This window comes from Miscanthus floridulus, chromosome 19 (assembly GCF_019320115.1).
Source record: "Miscanthus floridulus cultivar M001 chromosome 19, ASM1932011v1, whole genome shotgun sequence".
NCBI lineage: Eukaryota > Viridiplantae > Streptophyta > Magnoliopsida > Poales > Poaceae > Miscanthus > Miscanthus floridulus.
The window spans coordinates 108,247,284-108,271,889 of NC_089598.1; the positions used below are offsets into that span (position 1 = coordinate 108,247,284).

General features: G+C 46.2%; 1 protein-coding gene across 1 annotated transcript; it reads right to left on the reverse strand.

Moving 5' to 3' along the window:
* On the reverse strand, positions 1-414 carry LOC136526586 (uncharacterized). Its single transcript, XM_066519207.1, has 2 exons — positions 229-414; positions 1-123 (listed from the first exon to the last, which is right to left on the reverse strand). The coding sequence occupies exons 1-2, from the start codon at positions 412-414 to the stop codon at positions 1-3; spliced, it is 309 nt and encodes a 102-aa protein (XP_066375304.1).
* Between the last annotated feature and the right edge of the window lie 24,192 nt (positions 415-24,606).

Consider the following 24,606-nt stretch of genomic DNA (forward strand, 5'->3'; position numbering starts at 1 on the left):
CTACGGGAGCTTGGATGAGTTGATGCCCGTGGTGGCGAGCTCGAAATGCTTGCGGTCGCACGTGAAGGCGTGCGAGAAGGCGCTGCCCACGATGATGATGCCATTCGGTCCTAGCATCTTCAGCTTGAGGTAGGTGTTATTGGGGATCACCATGAATTTGGCGTAGCATGGCTAGCCCAAGATGGCATGGTAGGACCCTAGGAAGTCCACCACTTCAAAGGTGAGGACCTTCGAGCAGAAGTTGGCTCGGTTGCCAAACATGATGGGCAGGTCAATCTGCCCAAGCGGGTACGCCTGCGCTCCTGGCATCATGCCGTGGAAGGGAGAGCCCTCTGGGCGGAGTTCCAACCAGGGGATGCGCATGGCATCGAGGGTGTCGACATAGAGGATGTTGAGGCCATTGCCTCCGTCCATCAGCACCTTAGTGAGGTGCTTCTTGCAGATGATGGGGTCGACGATGAGCGGGTAGCATCCTAGTCTAGCGATGTGGGAGGGATGGTCCCTCTAATCGAAGGTGATCAGAGATTCCAACCAGCTAAGGAAGGAGGGGATGGCCGTCTTGGCGGTGCATGCCTCTCTATAGCGTACCTTGTTCTGGCGCTTGGAGCAGATGGCGTTGGATCCCCAAAGATCATGATGCAGTCCTCGGGGTCAGGGAAGCTGTCCCCATCCTTGCCTGCTGCACCTCCTTTCTTGGTTGCTGCCTCTTTGTCGTCTCCTTCTTTCGGCCCACCGGCCTGTCGTAGGAAATGTTTGAGGAGCTCGCAGTCCTTATAAAGGTGTTTGATAGGGTAGGCATGGTTGGTGCATGGGCTATCCATGAGCTTGTTGAAGTGGTCAGGTAGCCCCTGCTAGGGCTGCTTGCCTACGCGGTCAGCTACGGCGACCAACATGGTGTTGTCCGGTCGACACTGATTATTTTTGTTCTTCTTGCCCCTCTATGTGGAGGGGCCCTTGTCTTGGTCCCCGTGCTTGGCCTTGCCTTTGTCCTGGCCTCCGTTGAAGACCGCTCCGACCGCCTCCTTGCTAGAGGCGTGGTTAGTGGCGACGTCGAGCAGGCTGTGGGTGGTACGAGGCTTCAAGCAGCCAAGCTTGTGGATCAGGGACTCGTAGGTCATCCCATAGAGGAATGCGCTGATGATGTCTGTGTCGATGACATCAGGGAGGGAGTTGCATCGTTGGGAGAACTTGCGGATGTAATCCCATAGGGACTCGCTGGGCTCCTGTTGGTAGCTCTTGAGGTCCTTGGAGTTACCAGGGCGGACATACGTCCCCTGGAAATTTTCGATGAAGACCCTCTTGAGGTCCACCCAGTCGCGGATGCTATCGTGCGGGAGGAATTCGAGCCACGCCTGAACATGTTCCCCCACGCAGATGGGGAGATATTGAATGATGAAATGGTCATCATCCACCACTTTGGCTCAGCAGGCGAGCCAGAAATCTTTGAACCAAATACATGGGTTCGTCTCCCCGGTGTACTTGGCGATGTTGGTGGGTGGTCGGAAGCGCTGTGGGAACGGCGCTCTCTGGATACGTCGGCCAAAGGCCCATGGTCCCAGGCCATCCGAGCTGGGACTCCGTTCGTCCAGCCGGCGACCATGCCTGGGGCGCGTTTCACCGCTTCCCTCGATGGTTCGGTCGGGGCCCATGTCGCCTACCCTCATTGCCGCCCGGTGGACGTCATCATCATGTCGGGCCTAATGCCGTTTGTTGATGACGCTACGAGCATCTTGGTGAAGACCGAGCCGTTCACGTACCAGTGGTCGGTGTGGAGCAGGCACTAGGTCGGACTGCGGTGTAGCCGTAGCCTCCTATGCCGCGCTTGGCGACTGTAGTGGTGAACAGATGGAGCGATCCGTCTGGTGTGTCCCCACTCCCCTGGTGGGGAGAGAGGCTGTGAGTCGGAGTCATGATGCGGTGCTTTCCACCTGTTGAGCGATGGCGGCCTCCACCAGCACCCGGAGGTTCCGGTAGACCGCCCGATCCTAGGGGTCGATGGGCTCGGGAACGCCGCACAGAAGCATTGCCGCATCGGCGATGTTCTGGCTAGCTCGAGTGAACTATGAGGGTCATTTCCCTCGTTCATGATGTCGCGCTAGACCTAGCGAGCGTGACCCCGGACGCTGCTCACCGGGTCATGTGCATGGGGCGCAACGTGCTGCACCTCGCGCGCCGACGCAGGCGGCGACTGTTTCTGCCGCTATTGTTGTAGCTCCTCGGCATGCTTTTATGCGAGCACGAGGGCCCCTGCATACGGGTCTAGAGGGGTGTGAGTCTGCAAAGACTCTGCTACCATCGGTGGCTGTCCCGAAGCATTCGCCATAGCACACTCCCGGGATGGACGGTGGCTAGGTGCCACATCGCCGATGCTGGAGCCATCGCTCTCAACCTCGTCATCTAGGAGTTCGTGGAAAGTGGTAGGAGCATAGCTCACCATTCCCACGAATTTGGATGTGAGAGGGGGCGGCACCAGCGTCCTTTGGAGCCCCTGAGCGTACGCATCCGCGGGGGATGCAAGGCCGCAGGGGAACCGGTCGTACGGTGTTTACGCTGCGGACAATACAGTCCCTCCGGATAATCTGTGGAAGATAATAAATAACGAGTAAATAACAACATGTACATTACTCACAGCGGGGTTTGAGTAGAGTGTTTGCTTAGATTGAAGCACAGATGCCTCATTGTTGAAGTCATCATATGTCCTAGAGCCGATGGAGGGCGCCCCTCCGACGGGCGCCGAAACAAGTGTCTCCTCGTAGAGGTGTAGTACGCCGAGCCGGTCGGCGACGAAGTCTAGGCTTCCAAAGAGGAAGGCCTAGGATGGCTTGAAGATGGGTGGAACCCACATCCCAATGGGTGGGAGTGTGAGAAACTCTAGTGAGCCAAAACAAGTCGTATCGCTTGAGCCCGCCATGGCGAAGGTGGCGGAAAAGTGGGCCATCCGATGACCAAAAAGTGTGAACGTACAACGTCTTCCCCATGGACGGCGCCAACTGTCGGTGCAGAAAGTGACCAACACATAAATATTTGTAGTTTTGTTGTATATTGTGATCGAAGGTGGCCTAGCACTCAATGACACATGGTTTATACTAGTTTAGGCAATTTGCGGTACGTCCAGTTTGGGTCGGTCGATGACTCTATTCCTGAGCCCAAGTGCTCGAAGTTTGTTGTGGGGTTACAAACGGAAGGGAGAAAGATGGGGGGTACAAGAGGTCCGGTTGGACTCTGATCTGAGGGGCCAAGAGTGATAGGAGCTCCGCTATGGGCTAAGTGTTCGAGCGTGCGCTCTGTGTAGCTTTAGAGTGTCTAAAGCTACAAAGGATAAATCGATGTAAGTGAACTGAGGGATCTATCTATTGGGAGAGAGCGCATCCCCTTTTATAGATGAAGGGGATGGCCTTACAAGTGAGAGGGAGAGAGTGTATGTATGCTGAGTCTTGTTGCCCACGGCATCAGGTACAAGATGATTGTAGGCACCCATAACACTATTAATGTCAGATGCATGTGGGAGGTTGCGTCGTCTTCTTCTGGTATGGTAGACGTTGGTGCCTGCCATACTATTGATGCCCAGAGGCATGCAAGGGGTTTTACCGTGCTCGTCTGGTATGGTAGTTGTTGCAGGCGCCCACAACACTGTAGGCCAAATGTCGGCGCCCACAACACTGTTCTGACATGCCTGGAAGGTTGCAGGGCACTCTTCTGATATGTCCTATTGGTACTGTCCTGTAGGTGTACATGGTATGGTCCTTGGTCTTGGGGTTGACTTGAGTGCCCTACCTTACTTGCTCCGTACGTTTCCTGGTCCTCACCGAGCGGACGTCCCCGGTCAGTTGGTCCTAGTTGGCTTCGACAACACTGGTCGGAGCAGAGCTATAAGTAGGAGTTCGGTGCGTCCCCGGTTGGAGACGTAGTTCGTAGTTTGGAAGTGGTGTTTGGTCAGGCCTTCCGGTCGGAGAGGCGGGCCGGAGTTAGAAGCGAGCGCTGTTCCTCTTTGGCCAGGCCTTCTGGTCGGAGAGGCGGGCCAGGGTCGGAAGCGAGCGTTGTTCCTCCTTTGCGGGGCCTTTCGGTCGGAGATTGGATTGCCCTTCTGGTCTATCATTTTTAGGTGTTTGGGTCAGCCCATGAGTTGCGCTTTGTTCGCAACGTCGTCTGCTAGGCCTAGCCTTTGTTGGGAAGCCGGTCCATGAGGGACCCTGGGTTTATGAACCCGACAGTTGGCTTAACTAGGGCGGTCTCTTTAAGGTGCCCACCTCATTTAAAGTATTAACCGAGGCGGTCCATTGTTACATGCTCGCCACCGTTAATATTTTCCCATTTTTTAAAAAAAGTAGCATAGGCCATTTCATTTGAATTTGATTTAGAATTCTGTTTTCGCAAATGAAACACATGTAAAAGCAAAAAAATACGCATACGGAGCTCAAACATGTATATATAACACATTCATTGGTGCAGTCTTGTCCTTATCATACCATCATGAAACCAACATCATTAAAGTTATTACATGCATGTCTTGATGAAACTAATTAACACATGTCCGCTACTTTAATTTCCCTAACCCAAAGAGATCCGACAACGCGTAATCTGGGACACGTAGCTGGTTGCTCCAATTTTTGATCCTCTCGAACTTCTCTTCCCGCGCATACTCGCTTTTTTCATTGAAGTACGGTCGCCCAACATGCACGCAGGAGTCTGTGAGAAACTTGCATATGTCCGCTACTGTTCGAGTGAAGTTGTTATGGTCGAACTTTTCCTTTCGCCACCATCCTTGTGCTTTCTTAAGCTGCCGCCAGCTGTGGCTGTATTTGCTGCACGTTCTCAGGTACTCACAAATGTAGAATCCACATAATACTGTGTTATCAGGTTGTTTGGCGCACTGCATAAGATATATATAATATACACAATCATTAGAGCATATATAGAGAGCATGCTCAATATAATAGCACAAATGACTTTTGATACTTACCGGGAAGTCATGCCTGAGTTTCAGTTTGGTGCCATTCTTTATCTTCTTCTTAGATCTTCGATCATACCAGTCGGGATCTTGCGTGTACTTCTTATAAGCGTTGTACGAAAACCACTAGTGTCAACGACAATTTCAAAACGCATGTTAACTGTAAATGAATAAGTTCCGTCACTTACTATCTCAATACGCTTTCAAAGTACTTATACCCTGCTTTGTTTGATTCCTGCAAAGAGCCCAATACAATGGCCTTTCCATCCTAAGGATAGATTATAAATGCAATCCAGTGGCCAATGATGCCCCCGCTACACCATTCAAACAATATAGATTTGAAATCTTCAAATATGAGAAGTCATGATCCTAGTAGCTATATATATGTTCCAAGTATCTTTTTGACTTACCCAACCTAGTGGGTGAAAGGTCCTTGTATGGTTTTGGTAATTGAGTGACAACCCTAGGTGGACTAATTGTGTTTATGTGTGATACACAGGTGATTAGTCCATAGGTACATGTGTATGAGCAACATATGCCATGAAGGTTGAAATGGCTCGGAGATGTTGCAAAGCTCATACATGTGATGATGAAGGAGCTCATTGTTCATGAGACATGACATTGAGTCTTGTGATCAAGGTGGAGAAGATCAAGACAAGACTTGGCTTGATGGACCGATTACAAGCATGAAGGGCAAGTCGGAGGCTTTGGAGCGATGGACCGCGTGGCGGTGAAGCTTGAGCAAGACTTGGCGCCGATGGACGAAGGCAATGGTGAAAAGCAAGTGAAGTCAAGATTGATGAACCAATATGATCACGCGATGATATGAAGTGGATCATATCATTATTGATCATGTTGGCGCATGTGTTGCATCGACAAAAGAGGAGATGGAATGGAATGCGTAAGGCAAAGGTATAACCTAGGGTATTTCATTTCACCGGTCATAGGTGTGTACAGAAGTTGATGATGGGGTTTAGGATAGATGGCCGTACTATCAAGATAGGCAAATTTGTTTATATATCGGTCATCTAGTGCCACTCGAGTGATCTAACTTTGCATCATCGCTAGGATCGAGTGGCGTGGCAAGTTGAGTGGCTAATCCTTTGAAAAATAATTGTGAAAATGCTAACACACATACACATGGTGGTGTACACTTGGGGGTGTTGGCACATTTGCAAAGGAGAAGAAGTTGGTGAAGAAAAGGAGTTAGTCACGCTGGTCACAGAGTGACCGGACGTGTTCGGTATGGCTACCGAACGTGTCCGGTATTCTCTCTAGACTTCGGGTTGTCAGACAAAATTGACCGGACACGTCTGATATTTAGACTTGAGGTGAGCGACTAAGTGAAAGTGACCAGACTCTGGCTCAATGGAGTGACCGGACGCTGAGGAGTTACTATTGAGCGTTCGGTCAAAGTGATGTGGCTTGGTACTGAATTACAGAGAGCGATCGAACGCGTCCGGTCGCCACACCGTGTAACATCCCAGGTGTTTGTTACCAGTTGAGCTCAACCATGACATGTTAAAGTGGTGAAAGATCAAATCTACAAAAATGAGCCACCACTTAAACTTGGACCATGCACCCTTGCTTACATGTTGCCCTTTCCAAAAAGTATGCTTGAGTAATGTTGGATCTACTTCTTTCATGTGCCTCACATCAATTTCCACCCACATGGATGATTGGAAAAGCTTCGTGAAGTTCGGAATCAAAAAGTTACATGAAATGATAAGTTATAATCTTTCTTGGATTACTTTATTAAGTGAATGGAATTATAGATCGTCAACCGAACCTTGCTACCTTGCCCAAACGACTCAAATTGAAATCTACAACAAAAGTCATGAAGGGTTCATGTTGAGAAAAGGTCAAGAAAACGCCTCAACCGGTCATGAACTCTAATTTAAGCTTTACCGTGATGCTACTTTGACCTGATTTGAAATGTGGCTTACGGTGTTTGCATGGCAGTGCACCCTTAAGCAAAGTTGTAGTACTTGATTATATCAACAACTTTTATTTTTGGGTCATGAGCTAATTCAGTGCTTAACTTGGTCATTTAGAGCTCACAAGAATCAACATTATACTATTTTTGGAACTTAGGAATTTTTCTAAGTCAAAGTGAGTTTACAGTTTTGATGTGCCTGACTTTGTGACGATATTACTTTATATCCTTTGAGAATTAGACCTAGATCACTTAAGAAAAGTTGGAGATGGTATGTATATCTACAACTTTTACTAATAGAGTTTTTGCTAAATCGTCGTGGTTTAGGAGCTACGGATGGACGAACTTAGGGTTTCAGACGTATTTTTGAGGTAGTATTGCTGCTCCTTCATAAATTTGAATCTGATTTTTGTTGCCGACCGCCGCAGACTGCTCGCGCCGCGTGGCTCCGCTGTGCTGCGCCCGTTCGCCACCTCGCCTCCATTTGCTTGAAAGGCCGAGCACTCGCCCTCCTCCTCCTGCTCGCTCTCTCACTCTCGGTTCTCTCTTGCTGGCCCTCTCTTCTCCCCTGCTCGCACTGCTGCTGCTGCCTCGTGCCAGCCATGGCCGCCGGCACACCACCGCCAGAGCCCTGTGACTTCTCCATGTTCCTTCCTCCTCGCCGCGCCCCCCAGCCGCCGCTGTGGGCCAGCCGCTCGTTGCCGCCGCTTGCTGGCCACGACAAGCAGCCGCGCGTCCACAGGCGCCGTGCAGCCACCCGCTGCGACCGCCGTGCACGTGGCCAGGCCACCTCGGGCCGCCTCCTGGCCATCCGAGACAACCAGAAGGTGCGCACGGGCCCCCGTGTGCTGCGCCACCACTCCTCGTCGCTGTCTGGCCGCCGGCCGGCCCTCACCGCCGTCCTCCCCAGCTCCCTGTGTGTTGAAGAAGACGAAGGACTTCGCGCAACAATTAGGAGAAAGGGAGGGTCCTATCTGCAATGTTATAGACTCATATGAATAGTACTCCTAGGGACCTATTTGTTTTAAATTGGCTGAAAGTTTGGAAAATAATAATAAATCATAGGAAATTCGTAAAATAGCAAATGAGGACTTTTTGGAATCCTTGTGAAATTTTCTATGCCGTAGATCTATAATATTTCAGGTTTTAGTTTAAAGTTTTAGCTGTGAAAATGGATTTATGCATCTAGGTTTTCAATTCTAGTTGTATTTGTCTTTTTCATAACTGCAGTTGTAGGACTCCAAATGAAGTGAAATTTTTGTGGCATGCTACTCATGTGATGTTTGATGTGTGGTAAAAATTTCATGGTCATTGGTTGCTGCATGAGTGAGTTATTGGTTTATCTTGCTCTCACATGATTTCTTGCTTTATCAACTTGTCCTTTTCATAGAGGTTGCTATACATATTCAAATGGAGTAAAATTTGTACATTAGACTATTGAGAGTATATGTGAGCCACTGTAATTTTTGTAGAAGTTATTGTGCACTTTTGGTATATGTTCATTAAGTCACCTTGTTATCTAAAATAAATTAAGAAATGCATTAAAAGAATTTATTTGGTCATGGACACTAGGTTTTCTGGTGTTCTTTAGTCATGTGTGACATTTTGGTAAAGTTGGTTTTGCCCAATTATGTGTTTGCAACATAAGTTAATATTTATTTTCTTGCAAATGTGGTTTATGGACAGATTTAGGAACTTAGCAAAGTTCTTCATGATAATGTGCTTTGTTGTGAAACTTGTTTATACAAAAGTTGTAGATAATTTATGTATCTAGCTGCTGTTAAAATTTGGTATCATTTGGCTAAGTAGTGTTTGAGTTACAACTGTTTAAAGTTAGAATACAGGATTTGTTGCTCTCTGTTTTGTATGAATCAGTTTCTATAAAGGTATAATTTCGACCTACTTAACTTGGGAATCATGCTGTGATGGTTATAGATGAAATGTAGATAATTTCATAAGCTTTCCAAAATGTCTTCTTGCAAGTCATTTGGATTTGTGTAACTCCAGTTATAGCTAAATCTTGTAGCTGCTGTTTGCATATCCAGAAATTGGCAGATTCCAATTATAGTGTTTGCTTGTATATTGTTAAGTGTGACTTATGCCTTGAATGATGACTGAGTTAGAGCACCTGAGATCTTGGGAAACTTGTGCCATGCTTGATGTGCTTGCTCTCTATAGTTAGTGGTGTGATGTTAGTTAAATAGCTATTGGTGTCTATGTCTTGCATAATCTTGTGTTTGTCTTGAATGCTTATGTGATGCATCTTGTGTTACCATTCATCACATTCATACACATGCATCTTGCATCTCATTTAGGTACGCTAGATGAACCACGTGAAGAATGTGATGTGGAGCCGAACTCGAAGATTTGGTTTGGTGGATCTATCCCGAAGATGGAAGGACTAAGCAAGTGCTAGGACCGGAGATGTCACCAAGACGGTGCAAGCTAACTGAACTGACTTGTGTCGGATCCCAGGCAAGCCCCGGAGCATTTTCTCCCTGGTTTGCGATTATTAATTAATGCTTTACTTTAATTGATGCATTACGTTCAGGAGTTGTTTGCAACCGTTGCTGCATTATACCTTGTTTACCTTTGTTATACTATATCCTTGTTACCCTGGTATCCGCAGTTGAGTCAATGCTTAGCTGGCTTAGACCGGTAGAAGTCAGGTGATTTCCTGTCACCTATGAGCTATAGGTGGTTACCTAGATCTGCTTGGATAACTATGTAGTCATGGTATAACTAAGTGTTAATTTGAAGTTGAGACCGGACGGAGACTTACAGGGTTTTGGACTATAGTGCTTTCCGTCTGTGTCGATTAAGGACCGACCGTTGTTGGGCCTCGGGTCATGTTGAACGCATGCCTTACATTTAGCTGGCCGAATAACGTACCTTTCGACCGTGAAGCTGGGAGATTATTCAGGCCGAGTGAATTGCCCGCAGCGCACTGTATCAGAGCAGGTGTGGTAGGACACGGGGGCGCGATGATAAGACCGAAAGGCAGTCGGTCGGCCCCCGGGTACATGTGGTTCCTGGCAAACTCGAGATTTTTCCTGGATAGTTGACTCGGTGACCGATACCTCACTTTAGCGGGTGAGTGAGGTTTGTGTAAGGAATAAATCACCAGCTGGTTAGGAATCGATTCGAATCGCCATCGCTCCTGGATAGTGAGCACTTGACTCGAGCTACAGCATCGTAGTAATTATGATGGAACACTGATGGTTATCTAGATGGTATGGGATATGCTAAATCTAAGTTGGTAACAGGATGTTATTGGTTAATCAAGTGATTGCTATAGTATAGGTGCTTACCTAGATGGATAGGTCATAATAAAGATGATGCAAAGTACTTAAAATGGTTTCTTCATGATAGCTTATGCTTTTCGCAAACGAGTCAGCTAGCCCACTAAAGAAAGCCTTGCATAATCCTTGGTGTCGCTTTATTTTGGTTTAAGACGGGTAAGTCTGGCTGAGTACATTCAAGTACTCAGGGTTTATCCCACCATGTTGCAGGTGAAGTTTTTGGCCTGTTGAAGATGGTGGCTAACCGCCGGTGGGCTCGGTGATTCTATATTTACTTCTCATCTATATGCTTTTGTCTGAGGATGTCACTTATGCTAGCAATGTATTTAGAACTTATATTAAGGTAACCAATTGAAAGCTATGTTGTTTTCACTAATTGGTTTTGAAACCCAAACTTGTACTATTATTTGTGAACTCATTTGTAATATTATTTCCGTTGCAACTCTGCGTATGTGATGTGTATTTGCTTAATCACGCGATCTTGGTTGTGATGTTGATTTACCGAGGTCCTTCGTGACACTCGGCGGACTACCGGGTTTATATAAGTGAAAGTATGTGTGTCAACGTGTTAGTGGGGACAGCCGTACTTGATCTTGTATAAATTGGGCTGTTCTATTACACACCAGACGCGTCCGGTGTGATCCAGCTGTCTCGGGTTTTAGCACTATAATTGATCAGATGCTGGGAGCGTCCGGTCCAGTGTGACCAGACTCGTCCGGTCGCCCTAGAGCGGCTCTAGGAGCTCTCTGGACTCAACCGGACGCTGTGTCTCCGCGTTCGGTTGTTTCCTAACAGTGCGTCCGATGCGACATGTCAGAGAGAGCCGTTAGCGGCAATGGCTAGTTTGAATGGGACATGTGGCAGTCAGGCAGCGATCGAACGTAGGCAACCGGACATGTCTGGTGCACACGATCTGCGCGTTCGATCGTCCCGAAAAACGCCTAGTGAAGGGGTAATGACTATTTTAGCCTGTGGGGCTATAAATAGAAGTGGTGGTCGGCCTTTGGATGAGAGCTGAGCACACTAGAGCCTTGATGGCTTATGTGGTAGTTCTTGGGAGCCCTCTAACTCACTCTAGCTTGATAGTGTTCATCCGATTGAGTGAGTGAGCGATTCTAGTGCGATTGCATCGTGAGGTTGTATCGAGTGCCACTAGGTGATTGAGTTGCAAGCCGGTGGTGCTTGTTACTCTTGGAGGTTTCCATCTCCTAGATGGCTTGGTGGTGGTCTCCATCGAAGCCCACAAGAAGCTTGCGCAGTGCTCCAGAGAAGAGCTTTGTGAGGGGCATTGTGCTCGCCCCGTGGGAGCCACGAAGAGCAACTCTAGTAGAGCGTGTCATTGAGCTACCCTCACTTTTGGGGTAGGTTCTTGCTATGCCCGACGTGTGGGCTTAGCGGGTGATGCCAATTAGCCGCCGAACCACCAAGTGAGCGGTCGACACAACGAGGACTAGCGTGTTGGCAAGCACGTGAACCTCGGGAGAAAAATCACCATGTTAACTTTGTTCTTCCCGTTGGTTTACAATCCCCTTACACAAGCTTGTAATTACTTTCACATACATTGTGCTTGTCTAGTTGCTCTTGTAATTAGTTAGCTTGTGTAGCTTGCTAGTTACCTTCTAGCTTGTGTAGCATAGAAGTAGCTTCCTTGCGTGTCTAATTTGGTTTGTGTAACCTTGTTAGTCACATTGCTTAGTTTGTGTAGCTAAGTATTTGCGCTCTCTAATTTGGCATTGGTTGCCTTGTTATTGAGCATTGCTAGTGAGCTTAGTTGGCTTTGTGCTTTTGCTTACTAGCATGTGTAGGAGCTTCCTGTTGCTTAGAGTACTAGTGGCATAGGTTTGTGTGACCTTGCTTCTAGAATTGATTAGGTGAGCTCTAGCTAGCCCGACACCTTAGTTACTTAATTAGGATCTTTGTAAGGTGTTAGAGAACATAGATAGAGGGGTGTAGTCTTGGCTAGACCGATTGTTTTAATTCCGCATTTATTTTAGTTAGCCGGCGTGATTAAAATTTAGAAATGACTATTCACCCCCTCTAGTCGTCATCTCAACCTTACAAGTGGTATCAGAGCAAGCCTCTCATTTGTGGTCTTCACCAACCCGAGAGGATGGTGAACTTTGGGCTAGAAGTTGTTTGTGACTCACATATTTTTGATGGCACACACTATGCACGGTGGAAACGTCATATGCTTGATCATTTCCATGAATTGGGTCCCAAGGCATGGTGGATCATTGTTGTTGGTTTTTCTCATGATGCTTTGGATAAGGACAACCTAACCCAAGCATAAGAGGATTGCTTACAACTTGGTCATCGTGCTCTTTATTATCTAATGTGTGCTTTACATGATGATGTTTTTAGACATGTGTGTGACTTGGAAAGTGCTCATGATATGTGGATGGCACTCCAAGCCTTCTATGGTGACTCCTCCACAAGTGATGATGGCAAATTCAAGAAGGAGAATGATGACAAGGTGGAGGCACATGAGTGTGTTGAGCATAACCACAATTTGGTGATTGTGGAAGATTGCTCCACCTCATGGTCAAGTGATGATGATGATGATCGATCCACTATAAGTTCACTTGACAAGGTTGATGATGATGCCACAAGTATTCCACATGAAGATTCTACCTCAAGCACACTTGGTGGTGATCTTGACGATGTTGGTTCATGCTCAAGTCATGATGATGATGCTACTACAAGCTCTCCAACTACACCATATTGTTTCATGTCACAAGGTGACACTAAGGTATCGAATAATAATGTGGTTGATCATGTCGATTCATATGATGAGCTTGTTAGTAGACTTGCTAGCATGACCGTATCTTTAGAAAATGAGAAAGCTAAAACAATGAAATTAGAAAATGAAAACTCATTTCTAAAGAACTCTTATGAAGAACATAAGAAATTACTTGACGCTTTTAAATCTTCACATGATGAGCTAAAATTGAATCATGAGACACTACTTGCATCTCACGATGAATTATTAGAACAACATGCTTATCTCATTAAAGTGTTTACAAATAAACTTAAAAATAATGAGAGCTCATCACATGGATCAAATAATAAATTGCAAAATGTTGCTAACCCTTGTGATGTAGGCAAGAAGCATGTATCCACCTCTTATGATGATTTATTAGAAATGTCATGTTCTTCACAAATGGATGCTTGTTCTACTTCTATGTCTTGTGAGACTAACCTTTTGAAGGAGAACAATGAGCTCAAAAGTGAAGTGAAGAATTTGAGTAACAAATTAGAGAGGTGCTACAACACCAAAGTCACCTTTGAGCATATGATGAAGAATCAAAGAAGCTATGGTGACAAGAGTGGCATTGGCTTCAAAAAGAGCAAGGGCAAGAACATGAAGATGCAAGAAGAAAAGATATCTCATTTCATGTGCTACCGATGCCATGATATGGGACATCTTGCCAAGCATTGCCCAACCAAGAAGCCACAAGTTGAGCAAGAAAATACACCCCAAGAGCAAATCAAGATCAACCATGATGGTAGTGATTTGATGATAAAGAAGAAGAAAACTAGAAGGGGTGGAAAAGCAAGAGAAAGAGCAATGCGTCCAAGGATGAATCAAGATGCAAAACAAATGAGCAAGAACAAAGAAGAGAAAATGGAGAAGATTGCTCACATGAGATGCTATAGTTGTGACACATTGGGCCACCTAGCTTTGGGTTGTCCAAACAAGCTTAAAAAGAAGGCTTAAGCAAACAAGAGGAAGCAAGGCAATGAGAAGCACAACATGAGCAAGGAAGAGAATGCCCAATCAAAGAGAAAGTGCTACTCATGCCGGGAAAGGGGACACATGGCACCCTCATGTCCCCTACGTAACACTCCTAAGACTATTTCAATTGATGATGATTCTATGCTTAGTAAGGATGGTAATGGTACCTCTATGGTTGCTATTACAAAACATCTCGCTACTCATACTAAGGCTATGCCTAAGTATGTTGCTCCTAACTTGAGAGGACCCAAACTTGTTTGGGTACCATCAAAGAGTGGATGATTAAATGTAGATACCATCGATATTGGAGGCTTGATAAAATTGATTTCATGTTGATCATCATATGTTGAGTCAAGTTATGAAGCCTAGTGCACATCCAAACCCAATGCCATGATAATTGAGTGAAGTCCAAATGTGCTATATCATACAAGTGTTATAATTCAAGTTGTTGTGATTCATTGGATATATTTGATGGCTTGCAAAAATTATTTGAGTTGAAACTTACTAGTTGGATGATCATGAGCTAACCAGGGTATATCTCTTGTTGATCATTTCATTTGGGTGCATATGAGTTGATTGAATTGGATAAATATGCAATGTTGCTTGCTATAAGATGTTTGAATAGATAAATTGATTAGTAATCAAGTTTGGATTGATTTGTGTTGGATAAGTTCATAAGATGACATATAGTAAGTGGATTGAATGGATTTATGTCTTGTGAAAGTATTCAAACAAGTTGATTTCAAGTTTGATTCACATTTGATGAAGTATAGCTCAAGTGATTGAAATCTATCCTATATTGCAAAATCTGAGCTAGCTGTGATCTTAGCCATGTTTGAGTGATCAAAACTTATTGGATTGGTATAAAAATTGGTATACATGCTCTAGACTTATGGTATAAGATTCTGTACAAGTTTCATAAGAATTGGATAAGAGATGCTTCGGTTTTGGAGTGGATCTTGTCAGCTATAGTGCAACCGTTTTTAGCATATAGCAGTGGTGGAAGAATTGAAATCTGGTAGCAATCTAGAAGTCAAATGAAGTTCAAATTTTTAAAGCTGCTAGAAAACTTAGTAAAGCACATCTTCACCAAATTTCGTGGTATTTGGATTTGTAGTTTAGGAGATATGCATTTTTCTTTGAAAAGTACAGAATCTGCCAGAAAAGTGACAATTATTGGATTTATTTGGAGTCACTTTGATTGAAAGATCATCAAGTTGGAAATATGTTTATAAGTAATTGAGGCACCTAAGTTTGGTTTTGAAATGATCTAAAAGTATGACAAGTAAATAGTACAAGGCAATTTGATTGTGGAGTGAACTTTGCACACATTTGGTACTCAAATTAGAAGATCAAGATCAAACTCAAGATGAAGATGAAGTTTAAAGTTCTAGTGACTATTGAAAATCATTTGGTAGAAAGAAAAGGACTTAAACAAGAAGAAAGAAAATGACTTAAAGAAGGAATCAATATTACTCATCAAGTTAAGTCCATCACTTAGTTCAATCAATCAAGTTATTTCAAGTGAGTGTCAAGAATGATTCTTGAAGAGAGGTCACTTCTCCCTAGTGTAGAGGCTTGCCGCCTATATGTAGGTAAACCAAGTGTGGTACTTGGAAGGCTAACATAGAAGTGGTGATCCGAGGAACATTTGAGATGTTTAGTTGAAGCAATCAAAAGGATTGATCAAGAAAAACAAGCAACACCCAAAAAGAGAGCTAGTCATGATATTTCAAGTGGTATTCTCACATTGATGCTCTCATGCAAGCATTGATCAAAAGATGAAGCAAGCCAACCACAACAAGAAAGTGCACTTGATCATAAGTGGTATTCATTTCATATGGGTGAAGAATGGAATTCAAAATGGTATCTATTGGTCTTCATCAAGCTTATAATTGGACTTCACATTGCTATTGGAGTAATGAATTAGAATCTATGTGACTATCCTCTACTCCAACATAGCAAAGGTATCATTGTAATGTGCATGATCATTTTATCCCTTACTAGTATGTGGCTAGTGCATATAGTACATGCTTTATAGGATCATGCATAACAAATGAAATGTTTACATTCATATCCTACTACTATTGCTTGAATGATTAATTGATCTAGTGGTTAGTATATGAATTTGTTCATGAGCTGAGTAAACCCAAGTACTTGATTTAATTTGGATTGCTAACAAATGACAAGTACAACATTAGCAATATAACTTTTGCAAGAGGTGTGAAGAAGCTTGTCATTGGTTCAAACCGGACTTGGTAGCTTAGGCAAATCAATTTAATTTAAGTCAACCATAGAAGCTCATGATAGTGATAAGAGTACAAGCACAAGACAATAATGCAAATGGATATCTAGTTTGTTTGTTTCAAGTGGTATCTAGACTCAAGTATTTCATCAATAATTTACAAGTGATGTCTAGATCAACTCACAAGTGATATCCTATAAGTGGTATTCATGAAGATAACAAAGGTTTAAGAAATGGTCTTTATTGATAAATCCAACAAGTGGTTCCATACTAGAAGATTCTTTCAAGTGGTATCACATCTACACATGGTATCAATCATGCAAGACAATGGTTCCATAAGTGATCCTCAACTTTAAGTGATCATCAAATGAAGAATGCATCCCTCACCTACAAGAGCTCAAGTGTATCAAATGGATGACCCATGCTATCACATAGGGGGAGGTGTCACACAAATTGATATCAAGATCAAAGATCCTATGCGTGGTATCTCAAGAAGCCCTACACAAGATATAAGTGGTACAAGTTACAAGTGGTATCTACAAGTGGTGTCATTCCAACAATCAAGTGATGTCCATAAAAAATGCAAGATTTAAGCCTCAACCATCTACCCCAAATGTATACCTTTGCATCAATGAGAAGCACACCTTTTCTAAAAATTGATGACAAAGGGGGATAGATTGTACAAAGATATGAAAGCTTTGAGATTGAGATGGTACAAGGGGGAGAAATAAGATATGAAAGCTTTGGGAGAGATTGAGACAAAGTAGAGGTTGGACATGGGCATGGACAAAGAGGGAGCAACATTGAAGAAAAGAGATGGATCAAAATTTTGGACAAGAGAAGCACACAAGTAGGGGGAGCAAGCTCATGAACTTTGATTGATTGCATTTGATATGTGCATATTCATGTGCTTGCTTGCATTGCATAAGTTCTTCAATTCAATATGCATGCTTGTGTGATGTATGCTAGTTGTAGAATTTGATTGATGAAATGAAAACTAGCATGCATAGGATGATAGCTAGACACTTGGTATGCTTTTCAAGTAATGCTAGTACCTTGCTTTTAATGTTGATCTCATGAGGTATCTAGTGCTTTTTATTTTCAAGAGTTATCTAGCTAACCATGATGCTAAGGATGAACTTAAAGGTGCAACTCCGATTGGTATCACACTTCAAAGGTTTACTCTATACACCTTAGCATCATTTGGTAGTAATTACTCTCCCACAATTCCAATCTATGCATATGTGCGAACCTTAAATCAAACACTCTAGCACATATGTAGGGGGAGCTAATACTATCATTTCGGGTTTGTGGTACTTGTCCAAAATCATTTTCACATGATAAAATTCCTTGGCAAGCAACATGAATCCAAAAGAGCTTAATTTCCATATCTTTGTAGAGTTGTCATTAATTACCAAAAAGAGGGAGATTGAAAGGTCATTGTGTGGTTTTGGTAATTGAGTGACAACCCTAGGTGGACTAATTGTGTTTATGTGAGATACACAGGTGATTAGTCCATAGGTACATGTGTATGAGCAACATATGCCATGAAGGTTGAAATGGCTCGGAGATGTTACAAAGCTCATACATGTGATGATGAAGGAGCTCATTGCACATGAGACATGACATTGAGTCATGTGATCAAGGTGGAGAAGATCAAGATAAGACTTGGCTTGATGGACCGGTTGCAAGTGTGAAGGGCAAGTCGGAGGCTTTGGAGCGATGGACCGTGTGGCGGTGAAGCTTGAGCAAGACTTGGCGCCGATGGACGAAGGCAATGGTGAAAAGCAAGTGAAGTCAAGATCGATGAACCAATATGATCACGTGATGATATGAAGTGGATCATATCATTGTTGATCGTGTTGGTGCATGTGTTGCATCAACAAAGGAGGAGATGGAATGGAATGCGTAAGGCAAAGGTATAACCTAGGGCATTTCATTTCACTGGTCATAGGTGTGTACAGAAGTTGATGACCGAGTTTAGGATAGATGGCCGTACTATCAAGAGGGGCAAACTTGTTTGCATATCGGTTATCTAGTGCGACTAGAGTGATCTAACTTTGCATCATCGCTAGGATCGAGTGGCGTGGCAAGTTGAGTGGCTAATCCTTTGAAAAATGATTATGAAAATGCTAACACACATACACATGGTGGTATTGGCACATTTGCAAAGGAGAAGAAGTTGGTGAAGAAAAGGAGTTAGTTGCGTTGGTCATAGAGTGACCGGACGCGTCCGGTATTCTATCTAGACTTTGGGTTGTTAGACGGAATTGACCGGGGTGCGTCTGGTATGGTGACCGGACGTGTCCAATATTTGGACCTGAAGTGAGCGACTAACTAAAAGTGACCGAACTCTGGCTCAGTGGAGCGACCGGACGCTGAGGAGTTACTGTTGAGCGTTCGGTCAAAGTGATGTGGCTCGATACTGAATTGCAGAGAGCGACCGGACGTGTCTGGTCGCCACACCGGACGCGTCCGGTGTGATCCTGCTATCTCGGGTTTCAGCGCTATAATTGATAGGACGCTAGGAGCGTTCGGTCTAGTGTGACTAGACGCTTCCGGTCGCCCCAGAGCAGCTCTAGGAGCTCTCTAGACTCGACCGAACGTTGCGTCTCCACGTCCAGTCGTTTCCTAACAGCGTGTCCAATGCGACATGTCAGAGAGAGCCATTGGCAGCAACGGCTAGTTTGAATGGGACACATGGTGGTCAGGCAGTGACCGGATGCAGGCGACCAGACGCGTTCGGTGCACACGACATACGCATTCGGTCATCCCAAAAAATGCCCAGTGAAGGGGTAACGGCTATTTTAGCCCATGGGGCTATAAATAGAAGTGGTGGTTGGCCTTTGGCCGAGAGCTGAGCACACTAGAGCCATGGTGCCTTATGTGGTAGTGCTTGGGAGCCCTCTAACTCACTCTAGCTTGATAGTGTTCATCCGATTGAGTGAGTGAGCGATTCTAGTGTGATTGCATCATGAGGTTGCATCGAGTGCCACTAGGTGATCGAGTTGCAAGCCAGTGGTTCTTGTTACTCTTAGAGGTTGCCACCTCCTAGATGGCTTGGTGGTGGTCTTCGTCGAAGCCCGCAAGAAGCTTGTGCGATGCTCCAGAGAAGAGCTTTGTGAGGGGCATTGTGCTCGCCCCACGGGAGCCACGAAGAGCAGCTCTAGTAGAGCGTGTCATTGAGCTACCCTCACTTTCGGGGTAGGTTCTTGCGGTGCTCGACGTGCGGGCTTGGCGGGTGATGCCAATTAGCCACCAAACCACCAAGTGAGCGGTCGACACAACGGGGACTAACGTGTTGGCAAGCACATGAACCTCGGGAGAAAAATCATCGTGTCAACTTTGTTTTTCCCGTTGGTTTGCAATCCCCTTACATAAGCTTGTAATTACTTTCACATACACTGTGCTTGTGTAGTTGCTCTTATAATTAGTTAGCTTGTGTAGCTTGCTAGTTACCTTCTAGCTTGTGTAGCATAGAAGTAGCTCCCTTGCGTGGCTAATTTGGTTTGTGTAACCTTGTTAGTCACATTGCTTAGTTTGTGTAGCTAAGTATTTGCGCTTTCTAATTTGGCATTGGTTGCCTTGTTATTGAGCATTGCTAGTGAGCTTAGTTGGCTTTGTGCTTTTGCTTACTAGCATGTGTAGGAGCTCCCTATTGCTTAGAGTACTAGTGGCATAGGTTTATGTGACCTTGCTTCTAGAATTGATTAGGTGAGCTCTAGCTAGCCCAGCACCTTAGTTACTTAATTAGGATCTTTGTAATGTGCTAGAGAACTTAGATAGAGGGGTGTAGTCTTGGCTAGACCGATTGTTTTAATTCCGTATTTGTTTCGATTAGCCGGCGCGATTAGAATTTAGAAACAACTATTCATCCCCCTGTAGTCGCCATCTCGACCTTACAGTGGGCAGCCATGACACACTCATTTCCCCAGACCTTATTCATGGCTCTATAGATGTATATTTCCGCCCGATACTTATATTCGATTAGCAGATCTTCTCGGAATTTCTTTCTCTCCTCCGGGTTCAAGTTCACCATGTCTTCATGAGTGTCTGGTATATCATAACCCGCGATGGTTCTCTCTGTAATAAGCATTGGAGAGAGATAGACAATGTTCTTGCCCAATTCCTTACTTACATAGGCCTGCATCCTGCAAGGAAAAGTCATTAGGGGGTTATTAGTTTGTTCCTTAAGTACCTACAACGATGCAATGGTGTGAAAGTCATAATTAACTTACAGGGCAAACAAGGTGACTTGGGCGACGTTGAGGTCCTTTCGCCGCAATAGTCTATGCATGATGTGGAAATCTATGACAAGTTGACCATCCTCGGGCATGTGGAAGTACTCCGCCAGAACCTTGATGACGAATGTTTCTAGGCCCACTTTCGGCGCTTCCATGTACCAGAGATGGAACCTCGTTACCTCCCACAGCTCATCATTGACGAGCTAGCCTATGGTCAACATGAACTTCCCATGTTTGTAGTCGTTGGGGCAATCATCCGAAAGGGGCCAAATTGACACCGGTGTTTTTGGCCCGCAATACCGAGGCTTGAGATGTTAGAGTGAAAAAAGCAGCTAGCATCATGGCATACCTTTCAAGTAGCATACTTTTTGAATGTAGTTGAGTATGGGTGCTTGTTGGCTATTTGATAGGCCGCCCAACTTGTCTTGGTGTGGTTCCAGCATATGGCCTCCTCTTCTTCTATAGCCTTCCTTTGTGCGGGAGGACATTGCCCTTTGCCCTCCTTCGGACCACCTGCAGGTGGTGTAGCATCACCCGGTGCTGCCCCTATACCTCCCTGTGGATTGCTCATGCCAGGAGGCGGACTACATCGAGGACTGCTGCCTAGGCCAGCATTGTCGTTGTCATCATCGCCGCCGTAGTCGTAATCGTTGTCGTCGTCACCTAGGTCACCCGGGGGATGAAAGGATCAAGATACCCAAGAGGGGGGATGAATTGGGCTAATTCTAAATTTTTTGTAATAATTAAGCCCTACACTTAGCCCATTTCACCCCCTTGTGCCTAGAAGTGTTTCTATTGTTCTATCGCACAAGAGTTTTGCACCTTAGGTTCCAATCCTACTCTAGCATGGTAATTCTAGGAATATAGAGACATGAATTGAATTGCTCAAATGTAAATGCTCAAAGTAAAGAGAGGAAAAGGAACGCGTCGATGTTTTTCCAAGGTATCAGAGAGTCACCACTCCCCAATAGTCCTCATTGGAGCACCCGCGCAAGGGTGTAGCTCCCCCTTGATCCATGTAAGGATCAAGTGCTCTCTACAGGCTGATTCTTTGACACTCCATCGTGGTGAATCATCCACAACCGCTCACACAATGACTTGGGCCATCCATAAGCTCTGCCGGATGATCACCAAGTTCCCAATCACCACCAAGCCATCTAGGTGATGGCGATCACCAAAAGTAACAAGCACAAGCTCTCACTTGACCAAAATAAGCCTAATGGAAGGGTGGATGCACACTTGCTACTCCCTATGCACTAATGATGTCTTAATCTTGGATCATCAAATCTCAATCACCCCACTAGGCTCTTGCTCTCCCTTGCACTCCAAAGGTGTTTCTCAGCTGAACATATGGGCAAGAGTACTAAGTTGGATGAGTAGGAGAGGTATTTATACTCCCCACTTCAAAACATACTCATCGGGGTCCAACTCAGCATATTTCGGGGTGACCGGACGCTCAGGTCAAAGTGACCGGACGCGTCCGATCTGTGGCCAACGGCTACATGACGCCAGCCCAGTTATCAGAGACCGGACTCTGACTAGCGTCTAGTCGCCACCAATCAGACGCGTCTGGTCAAAAATTTCCTTCTCTAGATGCTTACTGTTGTTGACCGGACGCTACCTCTAGTGCGTCAGGTCACAACATCCTCAGCATCTGGTCAAAAAGCAAACCCTAGCAACGCGAGCTAATACTGACCGGACGCGACATCTGTGAGTCTAGTCCAGCGTCCGATCGATGAACACACTAGCTGCGCTAGCTAACACTGATCGGATGCGGCACCTGTGCGTCCGGTCATCACCCAAGTCTCCATTCATCTTAAATTTTACCAACTTTGTGAATGACATCGACTTCAACTGATCTATGGGCTATCCTTGAGCTACCTAGTGCTAAGTTTGACAAGTGTGCACCACACCTAAACTATTAGACTCATCTAGGTCAAGCTACTAGTTCATACCCCCCTTAATAGTACAGTCAAAGAAAAAGAAACAGAGTCCTAAACTACTCTAAGTGTCTCTCCAACGCCAAATGACACTTAGAACTTGTCCATCCTTAACCTTGTCGTCCATCCTTTGAAAACCGAAGCGATTTCCATCGACAGGGGCATGAAAATCATAATTACCCAATCAATCACCATTACCATGACCTAACTCAAGTTGCCTCTGTAAAACACACGTTAGTCACAATAATCTTATGTTGTCATTAATCACCAAAACCCAACTAGGGGCCTAGATGCTTTTAATCTCCCCTTTTTTGTGATTGATGACAACACAACCTCAAGTATGTATAAAAGATGAGTGAGGTTTTCAACATGCTTGTTCATATAAGCAATTGACAATAGAAACAAAGGAGGGTTAGGCATGCTTATATGATCCAAGCCAACACAATATACTTACAAGGTATGAAATAAGCATAAGTACACAAAGTAAAGCTCATTTGTATTGGAGTAAAACGCGGAAGCAAAGCAAATATAGATCTCGATGCGGCCGTCCGCGCCGCGGCGGGCGTCGACGAACGGGAGCATGGCGGCGGGCAGAAGGACGATCTGCGCACCCGTGACCGGGTTCAGGAGGCTCAGCTCCGACTCTCCGAGCAGGCGTCGGCGGTGATGAGCCACCCGTCGGGCGACGAGGCGACGCAGAGGCGGTCGCGGGCGGCCGGCGCCGGTTGACGGATCGCGTACGCCCAGACCTCAGCCAGGCTCAGGAACCGCGCCACCGAGAGCTTGGCGCTCCCGTCGTAGATGCCGCCGGTCCGCGCGATCGGGTTGAAGGGTAGCATGAGCCATGGGGATGGCGTGTCTTGCTGAATCCCCCCGCGGCGGCAGGGGCGGCGGCGTGGGCCGACTGCTACGCAGTGCAAACGGCGGGGAAGCGGAGGCGGTCGCGGGTGGCCGGCGCCGACTGACGGATCGCATACGCCCAGACCTCAGCTAGGCTCAGGAACCGCGCCACCGAGAGCTTGGCGCTCCCGTCGTAGACGCCGCCGGTCCGCGCGATCGGGTTGAAGGGTAGCATGAGCCACGGGGATGGCGTGGCCTGCTGAATCCCCCCGCGGCGGCAGGGGTGGCGGTGTGGGCCGACTGCCACGCAGTGCAGACGGCGGGGAAGCGGAGGCGGTCCGACACGGGGAGGCGGGCGAGCACGGATTCGAGGAGGTCGCGCGGGAGGTCGGCCCACCCGTCAGCCATGGCGGCGACGAGCTTGCTCATCGACATTAGAGGAAGAAGAGGGTCGCGTTGAGCGATCGGGTTGGCGAGGCGAACGATTGCTTAAAAATGGCGGCCGCCGCCGTGGTTGTCTCGGTGTTCCGGGGTGCCGTGCCCGTGTATTTGGACGGTGATGCAGGCGTCCGCCGATACTGTGAAGTCGCTGAGACCAGAGAGACTTGCTTGACGGTCCGTCTGTCTGACCAATGAGCAAAGAGGCTTGGAATTGGATTGGGCAGGACGGGGTGTGTACAGCGGGAAACCGTGGGCGTGCGTGTTTTGCGGTTAGGTCCTAATGGCTTTTGGCGGGCCGTCGGCTGTCCCGGATAATTTTAGTGGGCCGGGTCGCACGAGACTTGTGGGCGGTCACACGATAGCTGGGCCTGCTGTGGCTGGCCTAGAACAAAACGAAGACCGCGGTGGCATTACCATCCGAAAACTCGGGCTCCGTTCGCCTGGTGTATGAGCCGTTTGCGCTGATTTGTACGACTGATTTGTTGAGAGAGAAAAATACTGTACCATCGCTGATAAGCTGAGCCGCGAAGAGCTTACCGCATGCATGCTTTACCTTTGTGCCTGCAAAACATGCACGCACGTACGAGACGAACTCACGAGACGTGTGACGTGTTCTTGGAGTCTCGTCTATTGTTTCCTCACCTCGCTGATACGAGCGCCCACTAGAATCAGGAAGGAAATCCAAGGCCGTGTGCGACGCTCCGTGGCCGCCTGAGACGCTCTGGAAGCAACCCACGCAGCTCGTGGTGGACTGGTGGGGCCAAACACAGGACAGGTGTCAGGTAATTACAGGCTGTCGCCCACTGCTTTTATGCGACGCTGTCGCGTAATGTTTTTTCCCCAGAATCACCAACACCACATGGCAGCGGCAGCATGGCCTGGTCGATCCGGCCTGCATGGATTGTGATGAAGTTTCGTCGGCTAGGGATTTCGCAAGCGGCGCGGCCCAAGCCGCTGCTAGCCGGTGGGCGGAC